Consider the following 10742-nt stretch of genomic DNA (forward strand, 5'->3'; position numbering starts at 1 on the left):
CCTTTTTTGCTTCAGTTAGTTATATAATAACTAAAAAGAAAACAAATCGATAGAATACAAAAAGATTAGAGAAGCTAGTGTTCGTTTTTTTTTTTTTTTAAGAATAGAATTAGAATAGAGAGCGCTAGAATTAGAATTAGATTAGGTCAAATAAAGATGGAAAATGTGTTTTTATGTATGTGTATTTATTTATTTATTCGCACTTAGTGGGTGCGTTTATCCAAAGTGATTTGTGACATGTATTAATGTATTGACTGTATTAATTCACTCAGTGTATATTGATTTTATCAATTAATGCATACCCTACAAATAGAGCCCTATGACTGCTAGCATTATTCATCAGAGTAGGCTAAACGATATGATAACACTAAATAATTATTGAAAGGATATTTATATAAACATCAGCATTAAATTCCGTCTGAAAAAAACCTTGTGTAACTGTCCAACTGCCAACCTCATCGCTTTATCACAGTGTTATATATTTAATATAATGTCACTTTTCAAAACTGTAAAGTCTTATTTCATAGAATAGCTGTAAAACACATCCATGTTGCTTGTGAAAGATAACATTTACTCACACATGTTGTGAATATCAAACTCTCTCCTGTGCTCCCTGTGGCTTTCCCTGGTTTGTTTAATAATAGTTAGGTGCTGTTCTATGGCTGCTGAAATGAATAAAGGGAGATTCTGTTTGATGTGTGGTTATAGCTGCCATCAGTGCTCCCCCCTCTCTCTTTATTACAGGAGCCTGTAATATTGCTGGATATTAAAAATATACATCAACTAAGCTGTTCTGGGAATACCATTTAGAGCCCCTCTCGCCTGAAGCCCCTCTCGTGCTGACTGCAAGACTTTAAATGAGATTATGCACACTCTTTTGGATGTGCACTAAGTCACCATATTGTGACTTTTCCTCCCCATATTGTATTCAATATCAATGTCTTCTGCAACATCATATGAAATGCACTAGTGAAAAAACTGCAACAGTGAGATTCCGTCATTTAAAGTCCTTTTAATTTTCTCCATAGAGAAATAGATTTTTAGTAATAATGTATATAAACTTTACAATACAGACCCACCGAGATTGTTAGGTGTTGTTCTTCTGTAAAAGCCACACTTCATTGTCATCTCAGTTTTATTTCAAATAATTCATTTAAAAAAGCTGATTTAATAGCAGAATTAACACTACACTACCCATAATCTTAAAGAGAATTCCACCAATCAGAAAAGGCACGGTTACCATGGAAAGTTAGCACATAGCATTTTTAATGTAAATGAATAGCAGAGTCCACAGCACAGCACAACAGTATATTTGGAATAACTTTATTCCATTATTTCAGAGTCCATCTTGCTTTAAAGAGCTTGAGCATTTCATAGCATTTATTATAAGGACATGCTCATAATAAACAGAATATTATTGTGCACTGGTATGGACACTAATATTTATTTCTTTTATTTACCTTTATTTAACCAGGAAATTAAAAACTCTTGAGATTTAAAATCTCATTTACAAGAGGGTCCTGGCCAAGATAGGCAGCACATTTAGTTACACATAAAACAAAATACATTCGTTTACATACACAGAAACATACACAAATCACTCAAAACATTTTTCGAAATAGGCCTATAATTATTCAATACAGTTGGATCACCCCCTTTAAATAATAGTATTTATCTTTATAGTTATAATTCCTGTTATGAACAGGCCTTATTAGTCGATAGTTAATAATGAACACTTGATAATAATGTGACTTTCACAACTTTTTTGAAAAGTTGAATTAATCTCAAAGCTGGTTTGTTTGTATGTAGAGAAACTAATGGGGGAAAAAATGCCTAATTAAATAAGGCTGCTGAAAAAGTGGACTGTCTGTAGTTAAAATAAAAATGAGTCTTTCCATATCTTCCGGATCTTGCTTCAGTGCAGGTCTCAACTTCGCATCAGATCTTCAGAGAGCACCCTCCGCTAAAGAGCAATAACATTTAGAGAAGGCGGAGAGATCTTTTTTTTTTTTTTTATATGCCGTACTTAAAATTCATAGTTGTCGTGCAAAATAAATCAGCGTTCTTTCGTATGGTGCAGCTGCGTGGAGCTTGTGAGTGAATAAGAGATGAGAGTTAAACGTTCACAGGCCTGACTCTAACACTCTCCATCATGTCAACTTCCGCCACTTCACACCGCAATAAGAGGCCAGGCACGGAGAGACTGCATGTGTGCGCCTCTTTTTCTTTTCCTCCCTGACTCTGTCTGTCTGTCTGTGTGTTCTTCAACAGTTAATGCTGTGGGTGGACTGTACAAAATCACATATCACAATATGACTACTTATTACAATCAACATCACAATATTTCTACTGCAAATTCAACCAAAAAATGCTCAGTTGGGTGTTTGTGAAAGAACTGCAGGAGGCCCATGAGTTGATAAAAAGCTAATAATTAAATCAAATGTCAAATTAAAATAAAAGTGGCTGCAAAATGTATTGAATTAAAACTAAAATAGTGACAAAGTGTAGTGTAATTATCAAATCAAATGCTGCAAATTAATTTAATATGTATGATGTTGTTCATTTTATGATTAGAGTTGAAACTAATATAATACAATCATTAGGACTATATATGTGCTGGTCACTATATAGATCATTAAAAAAAATAAACATTTACTTAAAAAAATAAAATAAAATAAATAAATATTCCGTCTGTTCACTTGCATGTCATGTGACTATAAACTAACATCAGAGAACCAATAACATGCAGAGAACCAATAAAATGTTTCTTTCAATTATTAAAATATTAACTCAAAATCTCATGGGTACAAGTAAATATTTCACATCTAAGGGGCTTGGGATCCTCTTTGGTAAATGCATGTTTTTGGAAAATAATAATAAATGTACTTGAAGCGCAAAAGAAATGTAATTATCTCATTTGATTATTTATTATTTTTAATTGGAATTTAATGGATGCAAACCAAAATCAAAAGACTTAAAAAACAATACAAATATAATTATAAATCAGACAATTCTGATTTCAAATTCGGATTGGTTTGAATCTTTTACAAATTTACAAATAAACACAGGGTTTTTTTTTTTTTTTTTTTAAATGTGAATCAAAGGAATGATGATGCAAAATGAATAAAAAATATTACCATTGCCATCAAAGCAAAAGCAGTACATACTGTACTAAATAAATAGATTTTTTTTATATTATTAATTTTCAACTTTTCATTTAAATTGATAGGCTTTTGAACATTTAGAGATTTTGAATAGATTATTTATTTATTTGTTTGTCTTATTTATTTATTTGTTTATTTTAAAGGTCCCATATTGTAAAAACTGAAATTTCCTGGCTTTTTTCATGATAACTGAGGTCTAGGTGCTATGTAACTACCATATAAGTTTCAAAACAGTCAGTCCACAGTAAAATGCACACAGCCTGCTTAAAGTAGCTGTGATTTTTCACAAACCGTTGTGACTTCCGTAAAAAGTTGACGTCAGAACTACACAGTCACCGCCTTCAGTCACCACCCCAAGCACCGCCCACCGCCCCACTCTCCTTTTGCCAAACCCCCAGACAACATCGCGTCCATGCCATTGCTAAGCAACGACAACACGGAAACATGTCGAAAAGGTTAACTTTAACCACGAAACCAGATCAAATATATATTCTTAAGGACATCAAAACCTAAAATAAAACTCCAGAAAGGTGTACAATATGGGACCTTTAAGAAACATGCAAAATAGAACCAAGTTTAACTTTTAGTTAACCCTTTTATAACAAGTTCTTCCTTGTGATCTTTTTGTTTTGTTTTGTTTTGTTTTGTTTTGTTTTTGTTTGTGTTTTGTTTTTGTTTTTTTTGGGGGGGCACATGTCTCGCTGTATATTTTCACATTTCTACATAAAGTATAACTAACAAAAAGAGGTCCTGATATCCAACTGATACAAACTTACCATCACAAGGTATATACTGTATGATCATAGAGCCCAACCCTAGTGCATGATGATTTGGGGACTTTCACATTCCTAGTATCGCTGAGCGAAACAAGCAGAAGAATCTATATGAATAATGGAAGTGTGCTCATCATTTAATCATAGCCATCCATGCCTACCAGGAAAGAGAGAGAGAGAGAGAGAGAGAGACAGATCCCTCACACTGCTTGAGGGTAACAAGGTTTCAGACAGGCCTGAGCATGGTCTCGTGCCTCTTTTCATGTCTGCGCTTGCTCTGTGAACTTCTCGCCAGTGAACAGCTCAGTTTGCTTTCTTTCAGCTCAATTATTTCATATGAGGAGATCTGATAACAGCTCCATTAGAAACAAACTTTTGAAGAAAGACACTTATGGAGCAGTGGAAATGGTCAGTTGTTATACCAAGGCTTTATATGAAAAAATAAAATTAATGATAATTGTAGACCAAATTAGTTGTCCACAAGGGTTATCATCACAGGTCCAGGCATTTTAAGAGTGTGCTCCAGATCTACATGTTGACATGTTATTTTACTGTGACCCTATATGCTCTTTTGTTTGTGGTGAGGTGGCCACGTAATATAACCTGTCTGCAATGACCTCACAATGCAGGTCAGCTGTCTGTGCTTAAAGTTCTGCTGTTTTTTATATGAAATGTGTTGATTGATTGATTGATTGATTGATTGATTGATTGATTGATTGATCGATTGATTGGTTTATTATGTAATGAGAATAATGTTTTATGATGGATGTACGGTATTTCTGTGCTGAGCGTGTGAAAGTATGTGGCTAGGTTGACATTGACGTCAAATATTATTTATCCATATAACATCACAATGTGTCTTTCTCTCTTTGTCCTTGTCTTCAGTTCCTGCCATGATCACATCTTACCCCAACACCACACGAGCAGAACAGGGTCACATGACTGAGATGAGCTGCACTGCTCACGGTGAAAAGCCCATCAAGGTTCGCTGGGAGAAGGAATCTCATATCATCAACCCAGACATGAGCCGCTATGTGGTTACTGTGAAGGAAGTTGGAGATGAGGTCATATCCACCCTGCAGGTGAGCAAAGACACCATCTACACTGAGAATGCAATCACACGCCTCATTTCCAAGACACATATTCAGGGTTGTCCTGGCCCTGGACATCATTTCCTGTCAAAAATCATCCACCGTTTGCACAAACTTATATTTGTGACCCTGGAGCACAAAAGCAGTGTTAAGTCGCTGGGGTATATTTGTAGCAATAGCCAAAAATACATTGTATGGGTCAAAATTATTGATTTTTATTTTATGCCAAAAATCATTAGGACATTAAGTAAAGATCATGTTCCATAAAGGCACTTATCGCATGCTGTGTGGTATCGGCGTTTGGTATCGGGGCATTTTAACAAGTACGAGTACGAGTACAGGAGCTCAGTATCGGGCCCGATACCGATACCAGTATCGGTATCGGTGCATCCCTAGTAATATGCATTGCTAAGACCTTCATTTGGACAACTTTAAAGGCGATTTTCTCAATATTTAATTTTTTTTGCACCCTCAGATTCCAGATTTTCAAATAGTTGTATCTTGGCTAAATATTGTCCTATCCTAACAAACCATACATCAATGGAAAGCTTACATATTCAGCTTTGAGATGGTGTATAAATCTCAATTTCACAAAATTAACCCTTATGACTGGTTTTGTGGTCCAGGGTCACATTTGTCCTTATTGTCAACACAAAACTTGCTCTTACAACTCATTTATACTATGGTAATGTGACAGATATTCAAGTGGTATTCAATAAGACAAAAATACACGGCAAGACATGAGTTTATTCATTAGGGACTGATTGGATGGAAAAATGAGCTCTCAATATGCCACATTGTTCAAATTATTATTTTTTTGAACATGAACTATGCAGTGTGCAACAATAATCTATTCAAATTTAAGTTTGAAGCATTGTTCACATGATCTGTTTGTTTTATATGTAAATGTTGCATATGTTTATTTTTAACTCAACAATACAATTATCTCAGAAATAAATACTCTTATTTTTAATCACAGATCATTGGCAGTCCAGTCAAATAAGTGTAAGAGTCAAAAATGTGATTTATGTGAATATCCAGGTTGATATTACCTGATGTGTAGGATTTAATTTTCACTCTAGTAAATTTCACAAATAATTACAAAGAAACAGCAAGTAACATGAAATTAAACAGGAAATTTAAATATTAAAAAAAAGATTGAACTTGTATTTTCTTTTAAAATGTACTCCAACGATCGTTGTTTTATTTATAACTTATGAATAATTTATTTTAAAAATAAATTACAGTACAATACTACAATACTAATTACAGTGTAGTGGTATGCTGTTTTTAAAATAGCTCAAGCCATGCACAGTACAGAAAGGCAAAAAGCACTAATTTGGTGATGGTTAATTTTTTTTTCAAAATGACAATATATTTTAAAATCCATAAAATTTAAATGTATAAATAAATCAACAAAAGACACGTTTACCTTGTTATATAAAGAAGCTCTGCAAACACTTGATGGTTCCAGTAAGTATTATTCAAGGTTTTGCAGATCTGTGCAACTGTTTTTTTTAACATTGCACAAAAGATTACTCAGAAATCATGCTAGTCATTAGTAAGAATGTGCAGAATGTGTAAGTGTGCAGAATTTTTTTTTTTTTTCGTATTTGTTTCTGCAAATTCATCAAGCACATAATCTGGGATATTATGGTTGGAATAGCATGCAGGTGGATATTTACGTTTGTGCCACATTTACTTCATCTGAACATGATATGAAACAAGCCTTCATAGACGCTTCGGTGTGTGTGTGTGTGTGTGTGTGTGTGTGTGTGTTCTCTATTCTGAGGGTACAATACTACAATACTAATTACAGTGTAGTGGTATGCTGTTTTTAAAATAGCTCAAGCCATGCACAGTACAGAAAGGCAAAAAGCACTAATTTGGTGATGGTTAATTTTTTTTTCAAAATGACAATATATTTTAAAATCCATAAAATTTAAATGTATAAATAAATCAACAAAAGACACGTTTACCTTGTTATATAAAGAAGCTCTGCAAACACTTGATGGTTCCAGTAAGTATTATTCAAGGTTTTGCAGATCTGTGCAACTGTTTTTTTTAACATTGCACAAAAGATTACTCAGAAATCATGCTAGTCATTAGTAAGAATGTGCAGAATGTGTAAGTGTGCAGAATTTATTTTTTTTTCATATTTGTTTCTGCAAATTCATCAAGCACATAATCTGGGATATTATGGTTGGAATAGCATGCAGGTGGATATTTACGTTTGTGCCACATTTACTTCATCTGAACATGATATGAAACAAGCCTTCATAGACGCTTCGGTGTGTGTGTGTGTGTGTGTGTGTGTGTGTGTGTTACCTATTCTGAGGAAAAATCTAAGGAAATAATAGAAAACATATGATTCAGTGTTCTCAAAAACAAGAAGAGTCAAGGGAATGTCAAATCTTTATAAAACTACACTCTAAAAAATGCTGGGTTAAATACAACCCAGTGCCATTTTTTAGAGTGTATATGGATAATCTTTGTATTTTTTCTTATTTTTCAGGACTCTTAACTATTGTTTATAGATGAAGATAGATGTTTGTGCAGAACAACATTTTACAATGTCTGCTGAGGGTCTTACTGGAGTCATTTGTACACTAATAAATATAATCATTCAAATGCAATAGTTCAAAAGACCATACCTGGCTCATAAACATCCAAATGAAATGATGAAATGACTTCAAAACCATTCTTATCCATGAACGAATGGAATGTGAACAGCAAAACTCCCAGAGCAATATCCAATATTCTATAGCATTTACCAAAATGCCTTTATGTACTAGTCAAATGATCACATTTTGTGTCTTCACAGATCTTGCATACCGTCAGAGAAGACTCTGGCTTTTTCTCTTGCATTGCTATCAACTCTTATGGTGAAGATAAAGGAATCATTCAGTTGATAGTACAAGGTAAAGTTGAATTTAAGATGCAATTGTTCCTTTTATATTAAATTACGTTTATATTTTATTTCATTTTTAATGACAAAGTATGTTATTTATTGTCTAATCTCTACCAACATTTTTCTGAAGATCGCCCTGACCCTCCCGAGGTGGAGATCAGAGAGGTAAAGGACCGAACCATCGCACTTCGCTGGACAATGGGCTTTGATGGCAACAGCCCCATTACAGGATATGACATCAACTATAAAAACAAATCATGTATGAGTTTTTTTTTTTTTTTTCCCGGTCTCGATCTATTGTTATTATTTATATTCTTGAAGACAAGTATTGTTGTTAGAGTAATATATAGGTGTTGTTATGCAGTCATATATATGATGTGTTTCAGAACTACTAGAAGCTAGTATTTATTAGCCAATCAGCATCTTGGACTGGAGCAATCTGTTTTTATGAAAAAGACGAATAGATATAAATTAAATAGATTGAGTTAATAAATCAGACTGAATGATCAATGTTTCATTTTTTATTTACATTGGCTAAATTCTGTGTGTCAGTCATTCATAGAATGAACTTTGATTGTTACGTTGATTGGAAACTTTAAGTGGTTTGTTTTTATTTTTGGTATCTTTTTATATTACTACACCCTTTAAACTATGATAAAATGACTGTAACATAGCCTCTTGTGTCACTCTGTATTCCTCTGTATTTCTTTAAGCTCCATGGGCCTCATCTCAAATGACCAAAGACGTCTCCCCTCAGCTGAATCAGGCCACCATCATTGAACTCCACCCTGCTTCCACCTACAACATCCGCATGTTTGCCAAAAACCAGATCGGCGAAAGCAGACCAAGCAATGAGCTGACCATCACCACAGATGAAGCACGTGAGTATTCCTACAACTGAAAATGGTGTAAGCCTTTGTGAGGTTTTTCTATAGGTTTTCTTTTTATTATCTGTGACGCCACCTAGTGGCTCAGTCCATTATTTTCTCTGTCTTTCCTGCATGTGATCAATCCAGCACCTGATGGCGCTCCTCAAGACGTGCAGCTGGAAGCAATCTCATCCCAAAGCATCAAAGTCACATGGAAGGTACAACCGAGGAACTACTTGTGTTGCTATAGTAGCCTATGCCAAATTGGCTAAATCCTGCTACATTTTTGAGGAATATTTTTGGGTTTATGCTATATCAACAGTAGTGACTTAATGTTAATTATCACAGAACATTATGTTTAACTACCCCCTCTTTAAAATAAATAAATAACTTTTTCTTTTTTTTTTAACTGAGGTGACAATGGAGGTATACGTATATCAAGGCAGCATTCTGGAGGGCCAAAAAGCACAAATGTGAAGATCATATTTTGTTAAAGCTCTTACATGACTTCTTCATTAATAATAATAATGATACAATAATACAGTATGTATCGTTTGATCTGTAACATTGTCTAACTCTCTTGTGGGTGAATTAACTTATGGTTTTGAGTTATTAAAATATTTAAAAAGTTTGCTCCAAGGAAATAGGCCACTTCTGTTGTGATGTGTGTGGGTTTTTTTTAATTTATTTATTTATTTATTTATTTATTTATTTAACAGAGCCACTAAGTGGACATGAGGATAGAAAAAAATGAGATGGAGGAACTATTGAATTTCAATACTTTTGTACACTCCAGAGAAATTTTGCATTCACTTGCAAAAGCATTAAAATATAGTTTTTCCTTCCACCTAATATTAGCTTAGTATAAGTTTGCTTCTTAAAAAATTTATTGAAGCCAGAATGTTCCCTTCAAATAGTTTTTCAAATAGTTCTAAAGTAAATAAACAGAAGATGACAGAAGTGATTGGCTCTTTTAACTTAAAGGCAAAAGACCTTATTTTTCCCTACAACAGTTACATTTTCTCTTATTAATTTATTAATTTTAACTAAAAATTATGTTATTTTCTGTTGGTGAATGAAAAGAGTATAGAAATATGGTAAGGAATGGGATGTTGAAACTGCCACAGCGGTTTGTTAAATAAATCTAAAAAGTTAAAAGGGGTTGTAGGTCCCAACACTTTTCCATCACTAGAGAAGTGCTTACTTTAGGAATTTGGAATTCAGCCATGTGTTTCTGATGTTACAATATCTATTCTTTTTCCAGCCCCCACTCAAACACTTGCAGAATGGTTTGATCCGAAGCTACCAAGTGTGTTATCGAGAGTTTGGGACAGGGGGCAGCCCACAATACAACACCATCAATGTAGACACCACAGGGGACATTGAAACCCTCGCCCTGGATAACCTGAAAAAGTACACCCAGTATGAGGTGCGGGTGCAAGCAGCCAATTGGGCAGGCATGGGTCCCACCTCGGAGGAAATCACCATCACCACACTAGAGGACGGTAAGTCACTTTATGATTCCCACCTTTATTGTATTAGTGGTGTTTCTTAATGCATTTACATGCGTTGCTTTGTGGCATGAAAACAAGCCCCATTTGAAGCTTTATTAATTAATTACTTACACCTATTGGCTTTAAATTTTATCTGTAAGATATAGCAATGCACATACATATTTTGTGATTACTTGATAGATAATATCACATTTATTAACTAACACTGTCCTGTTTTCGTTGGCAGTGCCCAGTCGCCCACCTGAGAATGTTGTGACAACAGCTACAACCCCTGAGACTATCTCCCTGTCCTGGTCTGCTCTGCCCAAAGAAGCGCTCAACGGCATGCTGCTTGGATATCGTGTCATCTACTGGGCCAACCTACCTGATGGAGGTCCGGCAGGGTTATGACCCTTTCAGTTTCTGCCGAGATTTTCTTAC

At 34.4% G+C, this 10742-nt stretch overlaps 1 protein-coding gene across 1 annotated transcript in view; it reads left to right on the forward strand.

The window, feature by feature from the left end:
• Window positions 1–10742, forward strand: part of LOC107655810 (Down syndrome cell adhesion molecule homolog) — a 153800-nt gene that overhangs the window by 119071 nt on the left and 23987 nt on the right. Inside the window, 8 exon segments of the mRNA XM_074186885.1 lie at window positions 3435–3475; window positions 4823–5019; window positions 7853–7949; window positions 8070–8198; window positions 8653–8820; window positions 8956–9026; window positions 10073–10313; window positions 10549–10695. Of these exon segments, the coding sequence (XP_074042986.1) occupies window positions 3435–3475; window positions 4823–5019; window positions 7853–7949; window positions 8070–8198; window positions 8653–8820; window positions 8956–9026; window positions 10073–10313; window positions 10549–10695 (1091 nt within the window).

This window comes from Sinocyclocheilus anshuiensis, unplaced genomic scaffold (genome assembly GCF_001515605.1).
Source record: "Sinocyclocheilus anshuiensis isolate Anshui unplaced genomic scaffold, SAMN03320099.WGS_v1.1 scaffold1421, whole genome shotgun sequence".
NCBI lineage: Eukaryota > Metazoa > Chordata > Actinopteri > Cypriniformes > Cyprinidae > Sinocyclocheilus > Sinocyclocheilus anshuiensis.